Source organism: Spermophilus citellus (assembly GCF_964194105.1).
Source record: "Spermophilus citellus genome assembly, chromosome: 4".
Taxonomy (NCBI): domain Eukaryota; kingdom Metazoa; phylum Chordata; class Mammalia; order Rodentia; family Sciuridae; genus Spermophilus; species Spermophilus citellus.
The window spans coordinates 25,243,309-25,267,232 of NC_138185.1; the positions used below are offsets into that span (position 1 = coordinate 25,243,309).

The window sequence follows — 23,924 nt, forward strand, 5'->3', positions numbered from 1 at the left end:
TCTTGGGTTTGGGGGTCAGGTCCCAGAATTCAGGTAGCAAACTTTTGTTTTCTCATATGTAAGAGGTGAATCAGGTCAATACTCAGTGGAGGGCAGGGAGGGATCCCTAAGAAGAGAGAACATAGGCTTTGAAGAGTTTGAGAGCCAGGCCTGGTGGCCTCTGCCTGTGATCCCAGAGGCTGAGGCAACAGGATCAAGAATTCAAAGCCAGCCTCAGAAATTTAGTGAGGTCCTAAGCAACTCAGCTAGAACCTATCTCTAAATAAAACATAAAAAAACGGCTGGGGATGAGGCTCAGTGGTTAAGCGCCCATGGGTTTGATCCCTGGTACCCGACCACAAAAAAAAAAAAAAAAAAAAGTAGAGTTTGAGGGCTGATTGTGTATGGTGGCTCACTCCTGTAATCCCAGCTGCTTGAGAGGCTGAAGAAGGAACACCTTAAGGCAAGGCCAGCCTCAGCAATTTAGAGGCCCAGTCTAAAAGTAAAAATAGGCTGGAGATGTATAGCTCAGTTGTAGAGCACCTCTAGGTTCAATTCCCAGTGTTCATCTGCCAAAAATTTAAAAAAAAAAGAAAAGAAAAGAAAAAAAGATGGTTTGAGGGCTACAAAGATGCATACTGTTTCAATAACCTCACTCCCACCTGACCACCGCCAGCCCACACAATCACAGACCTCCTGAGTAACCTTTGATGGGTCAGATTCCTCTACTCTGCAGGTTCTCTCATGGTTCCAAGGGAATTTGTTAGAAATGCAAATTCTCAGGCTTCACCTGGGGCCTCCCAGTTCAGACTGGGAGAGGCCCAGCACTTGCCTTAGGCCATGCCCTCCAAGACTCTGAGGCCCTGCAGAGTTTGGGAGCTGTGGCTTTCCTCCCTGAGGGCCATGCCTGCCTGTGGTCGTTCCCACCTCTAGTCCCAGGGCCTGGCGTCGGGTGGGCATGCGATCCTGGCTGAGGGCTGTTCACGCTAAGTCAGCGGTAGAGCACTTTAGCAGGAGTGAGACCCTGGGTTCAATCCTCAGCACCGCAAGAAATAAAGTTTTGTGAATGATTAATAACAAAGGTGATGACACTGAGAGCAACGAGCCACGATGGAAGACCTCCTGGAGGCGAAGCTCTCAGCTTTCTGGCAGAATGGGCGCCTTTGAGCAGCCACCCGGGGTCCTTTTACAGACAGTAAAAAGAGAGGCCAGGCGCCTTATCCAGGGTCCGCAGCCCGGTCCTGGCGGGGACTCCCGCGCGTGACCGCGCCGCTGCGCAGGGCCCTCCTCCCAGCCGCGGGAGGCCGGGGGCGGGGGCGGCGCGGCCGTGGCGAAAGTGCGGCTGCGGAAGCGCGGCGAGGCCGCCGGAGGAGGAAGCGCGGCGAGGGCGGCGGGGCGGCCGGGGCCATGGGTCGCCTGCACTGCACGCAGGACGCGGTGCCCGAGGCCGTGGGCGGCGACATGCAGCAGCTGAACCAGCTGGGCGCGCAGGTGGGCGCCGCGGGGCGGCGGGGGCGGGGGCCAGCTGCGGCCTGCTTGGGGCCTTTCGGGGCTGAGCCGAGGGATCTCGGGGCTGCGGGCGCAGAGGTGCGGCGGGAGACTTCTGGGGCGGCCTGCGACCCCAGGAGTATGGGGTCCTCGGAGGACGACACCGCGCAGGCGCTGATGAGCTGTCCCTCGGGGAACCCAGGGAGGTCAGGGAGCGCGGGACTCCAGCACGCGTTGGGGACGAGGGGTCTGAGCACCTGGAGGCCCCGGTCTCCATAATGTCCAAGGCGAGGCCGAGGTGGAGGCCCTGGTCCTGGTGGTGGAGCCGGAAAAGCCTTCTTCTCCCTCTTCTGCAGCTGTCAGCAAAGTCTGGACGCCCTGGTGGCATCTGTTCCCCTGCTTATTAGGATGCCCCTTTCAAACTGCCCAGGCAGCCGAGTTAAAGAGGATAAAATGACATTTCTCACCACTCTGTCTCCTACTGGGTTACAGCTTCCCAGGAGGTGGGGCCCTTGTCTTTCCTCTCCTTTCCTTCCCAAGGCTTCCTAACACCCCTTTTGGTGGATCAAAAGGGCACTTCCTCTGTTTTCATGGTGACGCGGATTGTAATGCCAAGCATAGTCCAGCAGGAGTAAGTTGGAGGGGTTGGGGAGATAGTTCAGTGGTAGGACACTTGTCCAGCCTGTGCAAGGCCCCTAGCTTCAGTCCCCAGCACCACAAAGGAAAAAGTAAGAAAGAAATTGTAAGCCACAGATCTAATACTATGTTTTCTAGTGGCCACATATATTTATTAGTGTTATTAATACTGGGGATTGAACCAGGGTCAGGGGTTACCAGGGACCCACATCCACAGTCTTGCTAAATTGCTCAGGCTGGCCTCCAATTTAATCCTCCTGCCTCAATCTCCCAAATGGCTGGGATTACAAGAATGCCTCACCACAAACCAGGAAAACAAACAAACCCACCCACCCTATTTTTAGATCGGTTATGAGAATAAATTCAGAAAATTATGAAGGAAAAAAGGGGTGGAGTGTGGTAGCACACACCTGTAATCCCAGTGATTTGGGAGGCTGAGGCAGAATACCAAATTCAGGGGCAGCCCCAGTAATTTGTCAAGGTCCAACAAAGCAGTTTAGGGAGGCCCTGTCCTAAAATTTAAAAAAGTAAATGAATAAATAAAGGGAAAAAATGGTCCACAGTCACTTCATGTAGGTAGAAATGAAAGCAGTACACACAAAAAATTTGAGCAGTATACAAAGGTATAAGTAAAATGTGTATTTTTCTCATGCCCAGAAATAGTCATTTTAATAAGTTTTTTGTTTGGTTCGTTGGTTTTGGCACAGGGTAGAGACTGGCCTCCACGGTGCTATCCTCCTGTCTCAGCCTCTCAAATCACTGAAATTACAGTGTGCCTGGCTTAATGATATGGTGTTTGGGTTTTTTTTGTTTGTTTGTTTGATGCTGGGAATTGAACTCAGGGGCACTCCAGCCCTATTTTGTATTTTATTTAGAGACATCTCACTGAGTTGCCTAGGATCTGGCTTTTGCTGAGGCTGGCTTTGAATTTGTGATCCTCCTGCCTCAGCTGGGATTGCAGGTCTGCTCCCAGAGCCCAGCTAATGATACAATGTTTTTATCTGAAGCAGTTCTTTTATCATGCACAGGTGAAATCTTAATCAGAAAATAAGGAATACACCTTCCAGAGACAATGCAGGCCAACTCCAGAGGAGAGACAGCCCCCCGCGCTTTTTTATTTTTTGAGACAGAGACTAACTAAATTGCTGAGGCTGGCCTCTAACTAGTAATCCTTTTGCCTCAACCTCCTGAGTCACTGAGATTACCACTCTACCTGGCTCTTTATTTATTTATTTATTTGAGGTGAGGCTTTCCATATGTTGTTCACACTGACCCCAGGGAGCCTGGTCTAAATTAATTAAATTGTCTTAAGGTTTTTCTCTGAGTACTAATAATATTGGTTTTGTTTGTTTTTTGTGGTGTTGAGGATTGAACCCAGGACCTTGTGCATGTGAGGCAAGCACTCCACCAACTGAGCTGTATCCCCAGTCCATGGTTGGGTTTTTTGTTTGTTTGTTTGTTTTTGGTACCGGGGATTGAACTTGGGGCACTCGGACCACTGAGCCACATCCCAGCCCTATTTTTTATTTTATTTAGAGACAGGGTCTCACTGAGTTGCTCAGTGCCTCGCCATTGCTGAGTCTGTCTTAGAACTCATGATCCTCCTGCCTCACAGGCATTCTCCTCCTCACCGGGATTTTGTTTTGTTTTTGTACTGGGGATTGAACCAGGGCTGCTAAACCACTGAGTCACATCCTCAGCCATTTTTATTTTTTATTTTCAGAGAGGCCTTGCTAAGTTGCTGAGGCTGGCTTTGAGCTTGTGATCCTCCTTTATGGTCCTCCCAAGTTGCTGGGATCACTGGTGTGTGTCACTGTGCCCAGCTGAACAGTGCTTTGAAGGAGAACAGCTTGTCTGGAACATACCTGAAGCATATGTTCCTTGAAGTGAGATATGATCACTTAAAAATTAGTTACTGCTGGGGCTGGGGTTGTGGCTCAGTGGTAGAGTGCTTGCCTCGCATGCATAAGACACTAGGTTCAATCCTCAGCACCAAATAAAAATAAAATAAAGGTATTGTGTCTACTTACAACTAAAGAAAAAAAAAAAACAGTTACAGCGAGACATGGTGGTGCATACCTGTAATCCTGATGCTCCAGAGGTTGAAGCAGGAGGATTGCAAGTTTGAGACCATCCTTAGCAATTAAGGGAGGCACAAAGCAGCTTAGCAAGACCCTGTCTTTTTTTGTTTGTTTGTTTGTTTTATTTTTATAGAACAGTAAGACCCTGACTTAAAATAAAAATGGCTGGGGATGTGGCTCTGTAGTTAAGTGCTCCCCCATTCAGTCACCAGTATCAAAAGAAAAAAAAAAAAAAAGGAAAAGAAAAAGATACATATTGTAAAATGGCTCTCTAGAAAATTCGCCCCAGTGTGTCTTCTCCTCAACAGTGTGGGGACCTGTCTCCTTCCTTGTCCTTTTGCCCACACTGGTGTCCTCCTCAAACTTTTGTGTTTGCATATCTGATAAATGAGAAATGGTTATCTCCTTGTTTTGCATTTCTCGGTCTAGAATGAACTTTCTCTTTCCCCTGTTTACTGGCCCTGGGTACTAGTTAAGATTTTGATATGCATGGATAGTCCCAGGTGGAACATTCCAGGGAGAGGCAACTATGCAAGAAATCCTTACTGTGCACTTTGCAATATTTACAGTGTTGTGACTAGGCAAAACTATACAAGGAACTTTCTTGCTGCTAAGTTTCTGTTCCTCATTGAGGTTGCAAATTCTAGGTGCCCCAGGCCAGCTTCTAAGAGGGAGCCTGAGAAAAAGTTGAGAATCAGAGAAGGTCCCTTTTTCTTTTGTCCACCCCTCCCTCCCTCTGGAGTACTGGGGATTCCACCTGCTACCTTCAGCTTGCTAGGCAAGCTCTCCACCATTCAGCTCCATCCTGAGCCCTTTTTACAGTTTTACTTTCAGACAGGGGCTGAGTTGCTGAGGCTGGCCTCAAACTTGGAATCCTCCTGCTTTAGCTTCCCTAGTATCTGGGATTATAGGCATGTGCCACCCCACTCAGCCTGATTGAAACCAGGGGTGATTAACCACTGAGCCACATCCACAGAACTTTCTATTTTTTTATTTTGAGACAGGGTCTTGCTAAACTGCTGAGCTTGGCCTCAAACTGACAATTCTCAATTCTCTTCCACATCACTGGGATTACAAATATGTGCCCAGCTGTTTTGCCCATTTTTAATTTAGGTTATTTGTTTTCTTGCTATGGAGTTGTTTGAGTGCCTTATGATTTCTGGTTTGGGGTTTTGTTGTTGTTGTTTGGTACCAGGGATTGAACCCAGGGGTGTTCAACCAGTGAGCCACATCTCCAGCCCTTTTATGTTTTGAGACGGGATTTCATTAAGTTTCTGAGGCCTTACTAAGTTGCCGAGACTGTCTTGGAACTTGTGGTCCTCCTGCCTTAGCTTCTAGAGCACAGGGATTATTTGTGAGCACCTCTGAGCCTGGCTGGATTCTAATTATTAACCCCTTATCAGATGATTTGTTTGCAGGTATTTTCTCCTATTCTCTAGGTTGTCTTGCTTCATCCTGTGGTTTCCTCTTATAGATCCCTTTCTTTCTGGGGGATCATGATATCTTGAAAGATAAGGAAGATTTGGGAAAGTAGAACTAGGGATGGAAGTCTGAGCAGGCAACACAGCAGATTAGCAGGAAGCTCCTCTTGGGACCAAACTGGAGGATGAGACCCAATGAGGAAAGTAGGATTTAGCCTCAGTATTGGGCTGGGTCTAGAAGTGGAAGAGTGCTTGGCGTTCTAATTAGCTGACCCAATTTCCAGAAAGCTCTGAGTGACATAGGAAATTCAGCCAAAGGGCTGACAGTTCCACTTTTTTTTTTTAATTAAAAAGAATTTTTTTTTTTGGTAACTACATCCCCAGCCCTTTTTAGTTTTTATTTTTTAGTACTATTATTATTTTTAAGATGTTGATGGATCTTTATTTTATTCATTTATTTATATGTGGTGCTGAGAATTAAACCCAGTGCCTCACACATGCTAGGCAAGCGCTCTACCACAGAGCCACAACCCCAGCCCCTTTGTTTTTTATTTTGAGACAGGGTTTCACTTTTTGCTTAGGGCCTTGCTAAATTGCTAAGGCTGGCCTTGAATTTGCAATCCTCCTGACTCTGGAGCTGCTGGGATTCATACGCCACCATGTCCTGCCAGTTTTACATATTTGCAGGAAAAAAATATTAAAGAAATAAAGGAGGGCTGGGGATGTGACTCAAGCGGTAGCGCGCTCACCTGGCATGCATGCGGCCTGGGTTTGATCCTCAGCACCACATACCAACAAAGATGTTGTGTCCGCTGATAACTAAAAAATAAATATTAAACTTCTCTCTCTCTCTCTCTCCCTCTCTCACTCTCTCTTAAAAAAAAAAAAAAGATATAAAGGAGTTGGACATGGGGGCTCACACCTGTAATCCCTGCAGCTTGGAATGCTGAGGCAGGAGGATCAAGAGTTCCATGTCAACACTCAGCAACTTAGCAAGAACCTGTCTCAAAAATAAAATGTTTGAAAAAATAAAAAAATAAAATGTTTGGGGTTGAGGATGTGGCTCAAGCGGTAGCGCGCTTGCCTGGCATGCGTGCGGCCCGGGTTCGATCCTCAGCACCACATACCAACAAAGATGTTGTGTCTGCCAATAACTAAAAAATAAATATTAAAAAATTCTCTCTCTTTAAAAAAAATTTAAAAAATAAAAAAATAAAATGTTTGCTGGGCAAGGTGGCGCACACCTGTAATCCCAGCACTCTCGAGGCTGAGATGGGAGGATTGCGAGTTCAAAGCCAGCCTCAGCAATGGCAAAGTGCTAAGCAACTCAGTGAGACCCTGTCTCTAAATAAAATACAAAATTGGGCTGAAGGTGTGGGTCAGTGGTTGAGTGCCCCTGAGTTCAATCCCTGATATCCCAAAAAAATTTTAAAAATAAAACAGTAAAAGCTCAGGTATAGGGTTGGGGATATAGCTCAGTTGGTAGAGTGCTTGCCTTGTATGCATAAAGCTTCCCAGGGCTGGAGTCCTGCTCTTGTGACCTCATTTAACCTCCATCACCTCATAGTCCCCAACTCAAAAAAAAAAAAAAAAATCACACTGGGCATTAGGGCTTCAACATAGGAATTTGTGGGTAACACAAGTGTTCACCTTAACCAAATAGCACTAGAAAAAAAGATTTGCAAGCACAAAACAAGAGACTATTCCAAAACAGCGTTATAATAAAGTTTTAGAATTCACTGTTGTTCATTTCTGTATTGGGAGTTGAACCCAGGGATGCTCTACCACTGAGCCACATCCCCACTCCTTTTTATTTTTTATTTTGAGACAGGGTCTCGCTAAGTTGCTTAAGGCCTCATCAAGTTGCTGAGGCCGGTCCCGAACTTGTGACCCTCCTGCCTCATCGTCCCGAGTTGCTGGGATTACTGGTACGTGACACTGTACCTGGGAAAATTTACTATTTTGTTATATAAATAAGAAGGTGTTTATTGTGAGCAGTAGTGCTAGGGGTACCCAGAAAATATGGATAGGCAAACAGAAAGTAAAAATTATCCTGTTGGGCACAGTGGCGCATATCTGTAATTCCAGTTGCTCAGGAGGCAGGAGGATGACAAGTTTGAGGCCAACCTTGGCAAGCCTGACCCCAAGTAAAAATTTTTCAAAGGCAACAGCAACTTGGAGAGATGCCTTGGCCAAAGTGCCCCAAACCATGCCTGGTTGCAAAGTGTCTCAGAAGTAAAACACTCTTGGGATCAACCCCCAAATCAGCAAAGATATAGTGTGGAGTAGAACGGAAGAGAGGGAAGCAAAGCAGGGCTGGGCACATGGAGTCCCATAGCCCCAGCTACGGAGAAGGCTGAGGCAGGAGGATGGCAAGTTCAAGGCCAGCCTCAGCAACTAGCCAGACCCTGTTTCAAAATAAAAAAATATAAATGGCCTGAGATGCAGTTCAGCGGTAAAGTGCCCCAGTACAAAAAAAAAAAAAAAATAGAATATCCAGAGCTGGGTTTACAGGTGTGCAGTAGTGGATACCAGCTCTGGGTTCATTCAATTCTCAGCATTGCAAAAAATTAAAAGAAATATCTTAAAAGTGTCTTACAACACATAAATGCATTCTCCCCATGGCCTTGGCCATGCTGAAAATTGAACCCAGGCCTCCACACGTTAGGCAAGTTTGTCACCCTGAACTATGTTCCCAGCCCTTAAGTAACTGCTCTTACTGTTCTGGTGATTTCCCCTTTCAGATTTTTTCTCACTGTGTGTTTGTGTATTTGAACCCCAGAGATCTGTGTGTGTCCCTGCATGGGTGCACGCACACAGTTTAGCTCTATGTCTCCTGACTATCTCAATAAAACATCTGTGCTTTACCAACAATATGGTGGTGCACTGGGTTCGAGTCTCAGCACCACATATAAATAAAGGTCCAATAACAACTAAAAAGTATTTTAAAAAAATATGGGGCTGGGGGGCTGGGGATGTGGCTCAAGCAGTAGCACGCTCGCCTGGCAAGCGTGCGGCCCGGGTTCGATCCTCAGCACCACATACAAACAAAGATGTTGTGTCTGCCGAAAACTAAAAAAAAAATAAATATTAAAAATTCTCTCTCTACCGCTCTATCTCTCGCTCTCTCCTTTAAAAAAAAAAAAAAAATATGGGGCTGGGGATGTGGCTCAAGCGGTAGTGCGCTCGCCTGGCATGCGTGCGGCCGGGGTTTGACCCTCAGCACCACATACCGACAAAGATGTTGTGTCTGCCAAATACTAAAAGAAATAAACATTAAAATTCTCTCTCTCTCTCCCTCTCTCTCACTCTTTCTTAAAAAAAAAAAAATATATATATATATATATATATATATATATATATATATAGTGGTGCACATACATGGATGCTATTGGTGAGTATTTTGATTGTTTGTAACTTTAAGATGATCAAAGCAGGACTGGGGATATAGCTCAGTTGGTAGAGTGCTTGCCTCAAATGTACAAGGCCCTGGGTTCAATCCCCAGCATCACAAAAAAAAAAAAAAAATCATCACATCAGGTGTTTGGCCAGGTGCGGTAGTGCACACCTATAATCCCAGCAGCTTTTCTGCTCCCGGTCCTTTCCCTGAAGGGGTTGGATGGGATGTGGCACACTGACCCATAGTAAAGATGGCACTGATGTTCTGTGTTGTTCTCTTTACAGCAGTTCTCAGCCCTGACAGAAGTAATTTTCCACTTCCTAATCGAGCCCAAAGAGGTAAGTATTTTGTGATAAGGACAGTTGTGAAGCACAGGTCAGTGGGTCTGAGGAACTTCGAAAGTGAACTCCTGGTCCCTCTTTTCAGGTGGAAAGGTTTCTGGCTCAACTGTCTGAATTTGCCACCACCAATCAGATCAGTCTGGGCCCTCTCAGAAGCATCGTGAAAAGCCTCCTCCTGGTTCCCAATGGTGAGTAGCTCCATCAGCACTTGTGGCTGGAGATGTTACCCAACATGCTTTTTTGAAGGGTGGGGGTACCAGGGATTGAACTCGGGGGCATTTGACCACTGAGCCACATCCTCAGTCCTATTTTGTATTTTATGTAGAGAGAGGGTCTCACTGAGTTGCTTGGAACCTCACATTTGCTGAGGCTGGTTTAGAATTCATGATCCTCCTATCTCAGTCTCCCTAGCCCTGTGATTACAGATGTGTGCCACCACCGCGCCCAGCACCTGAGCATTCTTGAGTCCAGAGAGTCATCCAAGTATACTCAGGATCCTCCTGTCTCAGCCTCTCAGCTGCTGGGATTAGAGGTATACACCACCACACCTGGACCTTTTTATTTTTAAATTTTTAATAATTTTTGTGTGTGTGTGTGTGTGGTGCTGAGGATCAAACCCAGGGCCTTATGCATACAAGGTAAGCACTCTACCAACTGAGCTATATCCCCAAGCCCCCCTTTTTTTTTTTTGAATTTTGAGGTAGGTTTCTCTAAATTACCCAGGCTGGTCTTGAACTTGTGATTGTCCTGCCTCAGCCTTCCAAATTACTGGGATTATAGGCTTGGGCCAACTTGCTCAAGTATACTACAGATGTTTTGAGGAACAGAGTTTGCCTAGAACAATCAGGAACCGTTCCCAGTGGAAGGGAGGAGGTCAGGAACAGGAATGTTCAGCTGTAGGGATGTTCATTGTAGTACTGTTTATGGTGGAGCAAAATTAGAAACCATCAGATTGCCTGGCAGCAAGGGATTGTTTTAACAAGCCGTGGTCATTCTTTACAGGGAAACATGGTGGTCAAAAACATATACTTCTGGGCTGGGGCTGGAGCTGGAGCTGGAGCTGGAGCTGGGGCTGGGACTGGGACTGGGACTGGGGCTCAGTGTAGAGCGCTTACCTAGTGTGTGTGAGGCACTGGGTTGGATTCTAAGCACCATATAAAAATAAATAAAATAAAGGTATTGGTCCATCTACAACTAAAGAAAAAAAAAATTTTTTAATTGTATACTTCTGCCAGGCAAGATGGCACATGCCTGTAATCCCAATAGTTTGGGAGGCTGAAACAGGAGGATTGCAAGTTTGAAGCCAAAAGTCTCAGCAAAAAGTGAGGAGCTAAGCAACTCAGTGAGACCCTGTCTCTAAATAAAATACAAAAGGGGGCTGGGGATCTGGCTCAGTGGTCAAGTGTCCCCGAGTTCAATCCCTGCTATCAAAAAAAAAAAAAAAAGGTATACTTCTGCCAGGCATGGTGGCCCACGCCTGTAGTTCAGTAGCCTAGGAGGCTGAGGCAGGAGAGTCCAAAGTTCAAAGCCAGCCTCAGCAATTTAGCAAGGTCCTAAGCAACTTAGTGAGATCCTGTCTCAAAATAAAAAATAAGGGCTGAGGATGTGGCTCAGTTGGTAAGTGCCCTAGTTCAGTCCCTGCTACAAAAAAAAAAAAAAAAAAAAAAAATACATACACACACACACACACACACACACACATACATACTTCTGAGTCAGCCAGGTGCCTGATCTCTCCACACCCCTAGAAGTGGCCCTCCAGAGCAGTGATCTTCCCTCCAACTAAGCAATTTTTTTTTTAAAGAGAGAGAGAGAGAGAGAGACAGAATTTTATTTATTTTTTAGTTTTTTCGGTGGACACAACATCTTTGTTTGTATGTGGTGCTGAGGATCAAACCCCGGGCCGCAGGCATGCCAGGCGAGCACGCTACCACTTGAGCCACATCTCCAGCCCCAAGCAATTATTTTTTAAGGTGGGGGAACATGTACAGATTGAGATCATGTAAATAAAATGCTTAGCCCTAATAGAAGGTGGGGTTTTTTTTCTATTATTCACTAATTTAAAAGATGCTATTGATTGGGGCTGGGGAATGTGGCTCAAGCGGTAGCGCGCTCACCTGGCATGCGTGCGGCTCAGGTTTGATCCTCAGCACCACATACAAACAAAGATGTTGTGTCCGCCAAGAACTAAAAAATAAATATTAAAAAAAATTCTTAAAAAAAATGCTATTGAGGAAAATGTAATAATATGGAAAACTTTCACAATATATGATTTGTTTTTTCCCTGGTACTGGGAATTGAACCCAAAAGCACTTAACCATGAAGCCACATCCCAGCCCTTTCTAAAGTTACTTAGGGCCTCACTAAATTGCCAAGGCTGGCCTCAAACTTGCAATCCTCCTGCCTCGGTATCAGGAGTGACTGGGATTTCAGGAATGTACCACCATGCCTGGTTTTATTTTTTATTTTGATACAGCATCTTGTTAAGTTGAAGGTACTGGACTCAAATGTGTGATCCTCCTGCCTTGGCCTCATGAGTTGCTAGGAGTACAGGCACGCATCAGCAAGCCTGGCCACTGATCATAAAAATAATAGTTTAAGAACGGAAGGTGTATGTAGCTCAGTGGTAGAGTGTGTGCTTAGCATATTTGATTTGAGACACTGGGTTGGATTCCTCAGCATGGGGGCAAAAAACAAAGTTAGCTGTGGCCATATCTAGAAGGTAGGATTCCAAGTTGGTCTAATTGTTTGGTTTTTGGCTATGTATTGTCTACCAGGTTGCTACTGTTAATATGGAAAATTAACTAATAGTTTATTTAAAGACAGATGTGAGGGCTGGGGATGGAGCTTGGTGGTAGAGCACTTACTGGCCTACCATGCACAGGGGTCCTGGTTTCAGTACTGGGGAGAGAGAGGAGGAAAGAAGGGGAGGGTATGGAGGGAAGAAGGGGGAGAGAGAAGGGTAACTTTGAGCCTAGTTTTGAAGAGTGAGTAATTTTGACCAGGCTTAGAGGAATTAGGCCAGCATCCTGAGCCAAACACTGGTGCACACCTGCAACCCCAGCTATTCAGGAGGTGAGGCAGAAGGATTCCAAGTTCAAGGCCAGCCTGGGCAACTTAGTGAGACCCTGTCTCTAAATAAACTTTATTTTTAAAAAGGACTGGGAAAGTAGCTTAGTGGTAGAACAACCCTGGGTTCAATCAAAAAAAAAAAAAAAAAAAAAGAAGAAGAAGAAACTGGGGGCTTAATTTGTTTGTCCCTGTGGTGGTACTGTACCTTCCCTCCCCCCCCCTTTTTTTTCCTGTACCAGGGATTGAACCCAGGGGTGCTTAACCATGAACCACATCCTCAGCTACTTTTTGAGACAGGGTCTTGCTAAGTCATCTAGGGCTTCACTAAGTTGCTGAGACTGGCCTTGAACTTGTGATCCTCCTGCCTCAGCGTGCACTACTGCACCAAACTGAAAATCCCTTCTTTGCCTTGTATTATGCTCCTTAGATTCTATGGGGTGAAACCAGAACAGTCTAGAGGTTTCCAATTGCAAAATTTTCTGATCTATTTCTGTGATTCTTGCATTTTTTTGTCCTCTTGGTTGAATGAGAAATTGAAGTTTCTTTTAATATAGGAACACGTTTTTATTACAAACTTTTTAAATAATGCAGAGCTATGGAGGAGTCAAAAGTGAAAATCCCAGGCTGGGGAGGTTCTCAGTGGTTGAGCACTAACAGAGCACATTGTTCAAGGCCCTGTACTTAAAAAAAAATGTTTTTAGTTGTAGATGGAGCTTTATTTCACTTATTTTTACGTGGTTCTGAGGTTCAAACTTAGTGCCTCACATGGGCCAGGCAAGCACTCTGCCATTGAGCCCCAGCCCCCGACCCTAAAAAACATTTTAGTAGGATGAGTGTAAATGAGGGGTGTATGTGTGTGTGTGTGTGTGTGTGTGTGTGTGTGTGTGTGTGTCGCTGACGATCAAACCCAGGCCTTTGCCCACGCTGAACAGGTGCCCGGCACTGAGCCCTGAGCTGCACTCAGTCCTCAAGCCTTTATTGGTTGACTGACCAGCCAGCTTTCGGCCCTGTGTCTCACTATCAGACTATGACATCAAGTTTCCATTACCTGCTGATGGGGACCTGAACTTGCCTCTTGACTGGTCACGGTTCTGGGTGGCGCGCTCTCGGGTTTGATCTGCTGAACCTCTGAGTCCACTCTCAGCTTTTCTTCCTTTTACACTCTTGTCCTGCGGGGCCTTCCTGCCTGATCCTCTGTTTCTTCTAGAACATCTCTGAAGCATCTGAGATTGCAGCTTGGAAGTCTCATGGCCCCTTCTTCTGCCTTGTCCTCTGATGTCTGTCTTTCCAGTCCCAAAGGCGCCATCCCAGGACAAGTTCTCAGCCTTGGGGCTTAGGTAGGGCATTAAGGGCCCCAGCGTGGTTCCTGTTGCTGCTCCCAGCTCCTTACCATCTGTAATGGAGTCTTTAGTTTGGCACCCAGGACCTTTTACCGTTTAATCCACAAAGTAAGAGCCTTTGGGTCCCATCCCCTTCTCTTCCGGTAACCCTGGTTGTGCTTACCTGGTAAGAGGCCATTGCAACAGTGCCGCTTGTCAGAGCTAAGGGGGCCTCCCAGGGACTCCCCCAGTCGGCATGTCATGTCCACCAATACAAGGCTTCAGTGGCCACACAGAGCCAGGACTTCCTTGTTCCCCAGCCCTAGCCTTGGAACCTTGGAGACTCACACACACTGCCACGTCTCAGCCTCCGGAAAGTCCTGTAGGGAAGAAGCTGCTGGACCAGTGTCTGTTCACTGGGAACTGTGCAGCCCTCCTTTTTGGGAGATGGGGACAGAAGGGATCTCAAGTAAAACTTTGAAAAGTGCTTTTTTTGTTGTTGTTAAGAAGACAGGGTCTCACTTAAGTTGCCTAGGCTGGTTTCAAACTCCTGGGCTCAAATGATCCTCCTGCCTCAGCCTCCTGAGTTACTGGAATTATATATTTACCTGGCAAGTATGTAATTCATAAGAGGACCCCACTTTCACAGCTGTCCACCCCTGGCCAAATTGTTTCATCTGCACCCACCCCTTTTTTATTGCTCTCCAAACTGAGTTATTTTACAGTAAATGTCAGTTGTACCATTTTACTGCTAAGTACTATCTCTAAAAGATAACCACAATGTCATTATCATCTGAAAGGAAACTATGCAATCAGTGCTCAGATGTCCCCATTGTCTAGTGCAGTGAGTGTGTGGGTGGTTGGTTGCTCCCATCTGGATCCACATAGGGCTCCACCTTGCATTTGGTTGCTGGGTGGCCTTCCAGAAAGTCCTCGCTTACTCCCTGTGGCTGCATAAGAGCTGGGAGACCTTGAGCCAAGTGACTGAACTTGTCTAAGAATCAGTTTCATCAAGGATGAAATGGAGCTTGAGGACACCTCAAGCTGCTTGCTAGAAAGATGGAGAAAGCTAATGAATATAAAGTGCTGACCAGAGTGCGTGATGGCTGGCCCTGCTGCTTTTATTATGATTGTCATTATGGTTATGTCATCTTTTAGGACTACAGATAACTTTGCAGTCGAGACACTAGTTAAGCCTGGGTTTTTCTGGTATTTTTGTGTTTTTTAGTACTAGGGATTGAGCTTAGGGGTGTTCTACCACTTAGCTAAGTCCCTAGCCCTGCCTCGCCCCGCATTTTGAGAGAGGGTCTCCCTAAATTTCTCCAGCTGCAATCCTGATTGCATGAGCATCACATTAGGCTGTCTCGGGAGTTTTCCCCAAGGCCTCCTTAGGTCCAGGGCTGCAGGCCTGCCTTGGCTGGCATTTGCTCAGAACAAAGGAATCACCAAAGGAAGGAACTGAAGAAGTTGAGATCCTGAGGCCTCCCAGGAGGCAGATACATTTTAAGTCTGGCTCCTGCCTCCTGCCTGCTGGAGACCAGAGCATGCTCCTGGGCCTGGAGCTCAGTGAGCCTTCCTGTCCTTCACTGTTGAGGCACTGCCAGGACAGCCTGTCAGGATGACCTGGAGCAGGAAGAATTTGGTGCCACTCTGGCCTGAAAGCCACTTGGCTCTGCCACTGACTGGCTGTTGTGGCCTTGCTCAAAAAAGTAACTTTTATTTTCTTAATAAAAATGTACAGGGCTGGGGCTGGGGATGTGGCTCAAGCGGTAGCGCGCTCGCCTGGCATGCGTGCGGCCCGGGTTCGATCCTCAGCACCACATACCAACAAAGATGTTGTGTCCACCCAAAAACTAAAAAAATAAATAAATAAATATTAAAAAAAAAATGTACACGGCTGGGGATGTGGCTCAAGCGGTAGCGCGCTCGCCTGGCGTGCGTGCGGCCCGGGTTCGATCCTCAGCACCACATACAAACAGAGATGTTGTGTCCGCCGAGAACTAAAAAATAAATATTAAAAATTCTCTCTCTCTCTCTCTCTCTCTCTCACTCTCTCTTTAAAAAAAAAAAAAAATGTACAACCAGGTGCAGTGGCATGCGCCTGTAATCCCAGTGGCTTGGGAAGCTGAAGCAAGAGGATCATGAGTTCAAAGCCTGCCTCAGCAGCAGTGAGGCACTAAGCAACTCAGTGAGACCCTGACTCTAAATAAAATACAAAATAGGGCTGGGGATGTGGCTCAGAGGTCAAGTGCTCCTGAGTTCAATCCTCAGTACCCACCTCCACAAAAAAAGTCCTGGGAGCCCTGGTGCAAGCCTGTAATACCAGTGGCTTGGGAGGCTGAGGCTGGAGGATCATGAATTCAAAGCCAGCCTCAGTAATTTAGTGAAGCTCTAAGCAACTCAGCAAGAACCTGTCTCTAAATAAAATACAAAGCAGGGCTGGGGATGTGGCTCAGTGGTCAAGTGTCCATGAGTTCAATCCCTGGTAGCCCCCCCTGAAAAAAATGCCCACAATTTTACCACTTTCACATTAAAACAACAACAACCTACTTTTACATGATTAGACTTTTTTTAATGTATTTTTTTTTAGTTGTCAGTGAACCTTTATTTATGTATTTAAAAAAAAATTTTGTTGGTGCTTGGTATTGAACCCAGGGCCTTGTGCCTGCTAGGCAAGCACTCTGCCAATTGAGCTAGACCCTCGGTCCCATTTATTTATTTATTTATTTATCAGATGTTTTCAGCTGTAGACGGACACAAGTCTTTATTTTATTTATTTATTTATGTGGTGCTGAGGATGGAACCTAGTGCCTCACACATGCCCGGCAGCTCTCTGCCACGGAGCCACACACAATCCCAGCCCCCATTAGAGAATTTTGAAACAACAGAAAGGAAGAAAATAAAAGGGGCTGGAGGAAGATTTCAGTGGTAGTGTATTTGCAAAAAAAAGATCTGCTCTGGCCATAAACCAGGGAGCTGTCCCGTTGGTTGTCATGAGTGCGTCTCATGGCTGGGAAGTCTCCCCTCTCAAGAGCCTATGGCTGGGGTTTCCTGGGGTCTTGCGTTTTTATTTCCCCGTGGCTTCCTTGCCCAGTGTGATCTTGGAGATAAAAGATTTCCTCTCTTTGTTTATGTGGTGGATTTTTACCGGCACCACAGCCTTTGGGATTGTTTTCCTGGAGCAGGGTGGGGGTGGGCACTTGGACTCAGGGTGTAGGCTCAGGGCCCTGCCTTAGCCCTGGGTGTCTTTTTATCCTTTATTTAATTATTTTTTGGTGATTGAGAAGTGGATAGTCACAGAGCGCTTGTCCAGTTGTGACTCTAGGCTGCCCTCTGAAGTTGAAACCTTGAGAAGCCCAAACTGCTGGCCACATTCTGTCTTCAGGAATTGCAGCCAAAAGCAGGAGAAAGCAACCCCTGGAGGGGTGTTCTAGGGCTTCTGGAGGGAAGCTGAGACAGCCCCCTGCAAGTCACTTGTGAGCTGTAGAGGCCAGATGGCACTGTCTAGTAGAATTGTCTCTTTTATTCTCAGCCTGGACTCAAAGTTGTGATCCTCCTGCCTCAGCCTCCCCAAGTAGCTGGAATTACAGGCATGTGCATCCCATGGAGCTCCAGTGGAACCCAGAGATGCTTTCCCACAGAGCCACCACCCACTCTGACTATTTCTTATGTTGAGACAGGGTCTCACTAACTTGCTTAGGGCCTCACTGAGTTGCAGAGGCTGGCCTCAGGCTGCCAAATCACTGGCTTCCCATAGAACTTTCTAGGCAAATGGGAATGGCCTATAATCTGCACTGTCCAGTGCAGTGGTCTCTGACCCTGTGTAGCTACTGAGCATTTGAAACAGCGCAACAGTAGGCTTTTAAATTTTAGTTAAAATGGTAGTGACAGCCAGGCACTGTGGTACACACCTTGTAATCCCAGCAACTCAGTGGAGGTTTAGGCAGGAGGATGGCAAGTTTGAGGCCAGCCTCAGCAACTGAGACCCTGTATTTAAATAAAAATAAATCAATGAGGGTGACCAGATATTGCACGTTTTGCCTCCAGCTTCTCCCACCCTCCCTGGAGGGCCGCTTGATACTTGTACAGTGACCATCATTGTTTCAGAGGTGTGTCTCCCCTCCCCCTGCTGGGTTGCAATCTTCCTGGTGCATAAGCCTTTTGTCCTCTGCATCCCCCAGGTTATGCCGGTCAAATACTTGTTGCAGCTGATTCATTCTCGCCCTGTCTCCCCTGCCTCCCAGGTGCCTTGAAGAGGAGTCTCACAGCAGAGCAGGTCCAGGCGGATTTCCTAACTCTGGGTAGGTCATGCCCAGGGCTGCTGGGGGAGGGCCTCTGGGCTGTTTATTATGCTGATGAGCCCTCTTTCTCTTGCAGGCCTCAGCGAGGAGAAAGCCACTTACTTTTCTGAAAAGGTATAATTTCTCGTCATCAAGCTTAGGATGGGTTGCTTTTATTTCAGTGAAAAGGAAAGAAAGGGGAAGTGCTGACGGTGGGACCCTCAAGGCCTCATTTCTTTGGGTGCCACACCAACCAGTGACACAGGGCTTCTGACCCGCCTTGTTTAGTACAGTGTCATGCATGTCACATTTTTTCTTCTCTAATTTGATGGAATATAAAGTTTTTTGTTTGGTCGTTTTTTTAGTTTTTTGTTTTTTGTTCGTGTGTGTGTGTGTGTGTGTGTGTGTGTGTGTGTGTGGTGCTGGGGATTGAACCCAGGGCTTTGTGCATGGGAGGCAAGCCCTCTACCAACTCTACCCCCAGCCCTGTTTTTTGTTTGTTTGTTTGTTTTTGTTTTTTTGGTACAGGGATTGAACTCGGGGTCACTGAATCCCTGAGCCCCATCCCCAGCCCTATTTTGTATTTATTTAGAGACAGGGTCTCACTGAGCGCTTAGGGCCTCCCTTTGGCTGAGGCTGGCTCTGAACTCATAGTCCTCCTGCTTCAGCGTCCTGAGCTTCTGGGATTAATAAATATAGTTTTGGGGTCAACATGGGTTAAGTCTTGGAAGGGAAGAAAACAATCACCTCGGCTTCGCTGCTCCATACCTGCACTGTACCTGCACCGTACCCCCCCAGGTGTGTGAGTGTGTGAGTGGGGAGGAGCCCTTGGCTCTGTCTTCTCCCCACTCCCTGTAAATACTGAACTGCTGTTTGGCACGGCATGGAGAGGGGGTGCGTTTTTCCCATGTTGTGACTCTGGCCTTTGCTTTCCTAACAGTGGAAACAGAATGCCCCCACCCTTGCTCAGTGGGCCCTGGGGCAGACCCTGATGATCAACCAGCTTATCGACATGGAGTGGAAGTTCGGAGGTAACTGGTCAGAGCCAGCTCCAGGTCCTTTGGCTGCAGGATCCCCAGGGTTTGGGAGTCCTAGTCTCAAACACCTGGGGCCAGCAGCTGCTCCTCCCCATCCCCCTGGGCCAGCTTGCACTCACGTGGCTCCTGCTGACAACCTGTAAAATTGGGGTTTTCTGGGAAATCCTTTATCAGTCACTTCTTCACTTATTTTTCTCTTTTGTATCACAGTGACATCTGGAAGTAGTGAATTAGAAAAAGTGGGCAGTATTTTTTTACAAGTAAGTCTTCTCTTGATCTTTGAAAATGAGGAAAAAGGGCTAAGGTTGTGGCTCAGCCTTAGAGCACTCGCCTCTCATGTGTGAGGTCCTGGATTCGATCCTCTGCACCACATAAAAATAAATAAATAAAGATAATGTGTCCAACTACAACTTAAAAAAAAAGAAAATGGGTAAAAAAAATTTATTGGTTAAAAAAAATTATTAAGCCAGGAAATCCCAGGTATTCCATCCAGGGCAGGAGGATTGCAAATTCAAGGCTAGCCTCAGCAATTTAGGGAGACCTAATCTCAAAGTTAAGAAAAAAATAATAACTGGGGGCTTAGCACAGGGGTGAATTGACCCTGGGTTCAATACCCTATACCAAAAAAAAAAAAAAAAAAAGAAGAAGAAGAAACTGGGCTGGGGATATAGCTCAGTTAGTAGAGTGCTTGCCTTTCCTCACATACACAAGGCCCTAGGTTCAATCCCCAAAGAAACTATGTTGGAGGGCTACGAGTGTGGCTCAGTGGTAGAACACTTGCCTAGCATGTGTGAGGCCTTGGGTTCAAAGTTAAATGTCTGTGTAAATACTTATTCCACTGAATTTAAATCAGAGAAGTGTGATCCACCAGGGGCATGGTCACTGACTTGCCTACTTCTAGATTCACAGATCCTAGCCCAGTGCAATGGCACACTCCTGTGATCCCAGCAACTCGGGAGGCTGAGGCAGGAGGATCACAAGTTGAAGGCCAGCCTCAGCAACTTAGTGAGACCCTAAGCAACTGAGTAAGACCCTATCTCAAAACAAAAAGGCCTGAGATGTAGTTCATTTGTAAAGTACCCCAGGTTCAATCCCCAGTATCAAAAAAAAAAAAAAATTAACAGATCTTAATATTATTCCTGAAAGTTTGGTTCTTCCTGTGATCATGGGAAGTGTCAGAGCTGCTATGGGGGGTGATGGGGACCACTTCTGTGCATCCTGTGATGATGGGTTGGGGCTCGGGAGCAGAGCCCTGGAGTGCTTTGACATTGAATTTGGATTAAAGGGTTTTGGGGAATTTCTTTGCCCAGTTGTCATCCTCTTAATTTATGGGGTGTTTTTTTTTGTTTGTTTGTTTGTTTGTTTGTTTGTTTTGTTGTTTTTTTAGTTAAAGTTGGTGGTTAAAAAAGGAAATCAAACTGAAAATGTGTACCTAGGTGAGTATGGATCCCTGTTGAGCCTTTCCCAGGTTCTCTTCTGTCTGTTGGGCTGGTGAGACCCACCACCAGCCATGTCTCCAGGGAGAGGGTCTCCGCCAGGCTGTACAGGAGCCACCCCTGACCTTCCCCCTCAGGAAACCTGGTGCCAGAGCTTTGCTAAGCCACCAGCCTGTTGCAGACCCTGCCCTTGAAGGGCCTTTGTCAACAGGGAACTGTGGGGGCTTGGGAGGCTCCAAGCATGATGAAGACCAGAGGTTCTGGCTGAGCCTCCCCTTAGGCTTTCCTGACTCTGTGCTGTGAAGTGGTGCCATTTCACACACTCCTCCATTTTTCTTAGGGAGCCAAGAACCTACTGTGTTCAGGACTCTGTCCTTTACTGTGACCAATTTCCCATCTAGAGCTACTTAGATGTATGTGCTAAGCCAAAAGAGAAAACAATCTGTGGTTGAGGATGTGGCTGAATGGTAGAGTGCTGCCTAGCATGCACTGGCCCTGGGATGGGTCCAAGAAACTCAGCACACAAAAACAAGAACAAAACAAAAACAAAAAAATCCCTGACTGGGCCTCTTGGCCCACACCTGTAATCCCAGCAACCCAGGAGGTTGAGGCAGGAGGATCACAAATTCAAAGCCAGCCTCAGCAGCTTCAACTTAGCGAGGCCCTAAGAATTTGGGGAGAACCTGTCTTAAAATAAAATATTAAAAAGGGCTGGGAATGTGGCTCAGTGGTAGGCGCCCTTGGGTTCAATCCCTGGTACAGAGAAATAAAAAAAACAACTCTGGGTAGAAATGGACTCTCCTGGTGGTCCTGCGGTTCTATAGAGTTGGAAACATTTACCTCAAACTGGATTGTTTTTCTCCCCAGAATTAACCCTGCCCCAGTTCTACAGCTTCCTGCACGAGATGGAGCGAGCCAGGACCAGCATGGAGTGTTTGAGCTGATTTCTGTCGCCTTCCCTTCCCTGGTGACTGCTCTCCAGGCTCCTTCCTCTGGCCATGGGCTCTCCAGGGGGCCCTGCTGGCTCTGGGGAGTGCAGGTGCACGGAGGCTTCTGAAAAACAACAGGATTATGTACTTACAGAGCCCAGCCCAGAGAGTCCCGGAACAGCACCACCACCCATCTCCAGACAAGTTTTAGAGACCAACAGGCTACTGACTACACCTCAGATTTGGGTGGGGGGAGGCCTCATCTCCCCACCAAAGTTCCACAGTAAAGAAATGGTACCTGGGGGCCAGGGTTGTGGCTTAAGTGATAGAGCACTTGCCTAGCACACGTGAGGCACGGGGTCTGATCCTCAGCATCACATAAAAATAATATAGATATTGTGTCCACCTAAAAATAAAAAATAAAATATTTTAAAAATTTAAAAAAAGATGGGGGCTGGGGATGTGGCTCAAGCGGTAGCGCGCTCGCCTGGGATGCCTGCGGCCCGGGTTTGATCCTCAGCACCACATACCAACAAAGATGTTGTGTCCGCCGAGAACTAAAAATAAATATTAAAAATTCTCTCTCACTCTCTCTTAAAAAAAAAAAAAAAAAAACGGTATCTGGGCAAAATAAAGACATGAAAAAAAAAAAGAAAAAGAAACGATGCCATCACTTGAAATAAACACTCAACAGCAACTCAAGAGGCTGAGGCAGGAGGATCACAAGTTTAAGGCCAGCCTCAGCAACTTAGTAAGACCCTATCTCAAAAAAAATTAAAAGCAGGGGGCTGGGGTTGCAGCTCAGTGGTAGAGCTCTTGCCTAACATGTGTGAGACACTGGGTTTGATTTTGCACCACATACAAATAAATAAAAGATCCATTGACAACTAAAATATTTTTTAAATAAAATAAAATGGGCTAGGGATATAATTCAGTGGTAAGGCACCCCTGGGTTTAATCCCCCATACTAAAAAAAAAAAAAAAAAAGGCAACATGCTAATTACCCTCCCCCCACCCAAAGCAGAAGCCTATTTATGGCCAGTGGAGGGGCAGTTTGCACAGGTGGCAGACAGAGAGGGCTCTGTATGTGGTGGTGCTGGTGGTGGGTTGCCAGTCTGTCTTCATGTTTATTTGGGATCTAGCTGACCACCTGTGTTGGTTAGATGATAAATAATACAGGTTCTGAAGAAAAGGTCTCAGTCCTATTTTTTTAAAGAATTTTTTTATACATTTATTTTTGTTTATTTTTATATGGTGCTGAGGATCAAACTCAGGGCCCAGCACGCGCTAGTGCTACATGAGCACTCTATCTCTGAGCCCCAGCCCTAAATCCAGTTTTCTTTGTGCATGGATTAAAAACTCATCTGCCTTGCAGAGAGCTAAGGCCTTCCCTAGCCAGGCAGAGTGGTTCATGCCTATGATCCCAGCCACTCCCGAGGCTGAGGCAGGAGGATGGCAAGTTTGAAGGCAGCTTCAGTAATGTAGCAAGGCCCTAAGCAGCTTAGTGAGACCTGTCTCAAAATAAAAACAAGGGGGCTGGGGCTGGGGCTCAGTGGCAGAGCACTTGCCTAGCATGTGTGAGGCACTGGGTCTGATCCCCAGCATCACATAAAAAAGCTAAACAAAATAAATGTATTGTGTCCATCTACAACTAAAAAATAAAGAAAATAATAAAAAGGGGGCTGGGGATGTGGCTCAAGCGGTGCGCGCTCGCCTGGCATGCGTGCGGCCCGGGTTCGATCCTCAGCACCACATACCAACAAAGATGTTGTGTCCGCCGAGAACTAAAAAATAAATATTAAAAATTCTCTCACTCTCTCTCCTCTCTCACTTTCTCTTTAAAAAAAAAAAATAATAAAAAGGGCTAAGAACATGGCTTGATGGTCAAACACCCCTGGGTGCCTAAAAAATGGGGATCCTGAGAACTTTGGGGGACCTCAGCACATCCAGTGCTGCCGGTCTCTCAGGACACTGCAGCACTTGCTCTCAGCTGGCCACTGGACAGATTCTGGCCAGCAGCTCTTTGCCCTGCCCAGGTCAGATGGGTCACCACAGTGGCTTCCAGATGACCCCACCTGTCTTCAGCCTCAGCTTCTTCTGCAGCCCTGCCCACCCACTTCCTGCTGGTCTTATGTGAGCCCACAAATCCAGCTGCTCAGGCTCCACATGGCGTCCAGGATGAAGCCCAAACCCCAACAGTGTGGCGCTGCCCACCTCTTCCAACACTCCATCTCCACTGTCCCCTAGCGGGTCCCTGTACTGGATCTCAAGCCATGGGCCCTCTCCTCTTGTCCCCTTGGACCTACAGTGCTTCCACACACTTCAGAGGGTCTCACAGGACCTCTTGGGCCTTCATCCATCTGCTGCAGGGGCCAGGAGTGCAGCTCTGGAGTTGGACTGCTTAGGTTCCCATACTGGCCCTTTTGCTTATTAACCATGTGACCTCTGGCACCTCCTTCACCTCAAAACCACAGCTCCACCAGGCGCCCTGTGGACACACCTGAA

At 46.7% G+C, this 23,924-nt stretch overlaps 2 protein-coding genes across 4 annotated transcripts in view; one reads left to right on the top strand and one right to left on the bottom strand.

Moving 5' to 3' along the window:
• The window catches only part of DNMT3B (DNA methyltransferase 3 beta), a 54,770-nt gene extending 52,178 nt beyond the window's left edge, over positions 1–2,592 (bottom strand). The window contains exon 1 of the mRNA XM_081289162.1: positions 1,725–2,592. The gene's annotated coding sequence lies outside the window, so the exon portion shown is untranslated. The remainder of the gene's footprint in view (positions 1–1,724) is intronic.
• On the top strand, positions 632–21,669 carry COMMD7 (COMM domain containing 7). 3 transcript variants are annotated; one of them, XM_081289189.1, is made up of 9 exons: positions 638–1,470; positions 9,290–9,343; positions 9,432–9,534; positions 17,919–18,038; positions 18,115–18,152; positions 18,958–19,048; positions 19,265–19,314; positions 20,442–20,490; positions 21,358–21,669. In XM_081289189.1, exons 1-9 carry the CDS (start codon positions 1,387–1,389, stop codon positions 21,432–21,434), a joined length of 666 nt encoding a protein of 221 aa, XP_081145315.1. In that variant the 5' UTR covers positions 638–1,386; the 3' UTR covers positions 21,435–21,669. The 3 variants fall into 3 exon arrangements, with proteins under 3 accessions (XP_081145317.1, XP_081145315.1, XP_081145316.1); XM_081289190.1 differs by having other exon boundaries at positions 651–1,470; positions 17,982–18,038; XM_081289191.1 differs by lacking the exons at positions 20,442–20,490; positions 21,358–21,669 and adding an exon at positions 19,956–20,305 and having other exon boundaries at positions 632–1,470.
• The last annotated feature ends 2,255 nt before the right edge of the window (positions 21,670–23,924 follow it).

Coding starts and splice junctions, on each gene's coding strand:
- COMMD7 (XM_081289189.1), top strand. CDS start 1,387: ATGGGTCGCCTGCACTGCACGCAGGACGCGGTGCCCGAGGCCGTGGGC. Junction 9,344..9,431: donor TCCTAATCGAGCCCAAAGAG/GTAAGTATTTTG, acceptor CCCTCTTTTCAG/GTGGAAAGGTTTCTGGCTCA. Junction 19,049..19,264: donor CATGGAGTGGAAGTTCGGAG/GTAACTGGTCAG, acceptor TTTGTATCACAG/TGACATCTGGAAGTAGTGAA.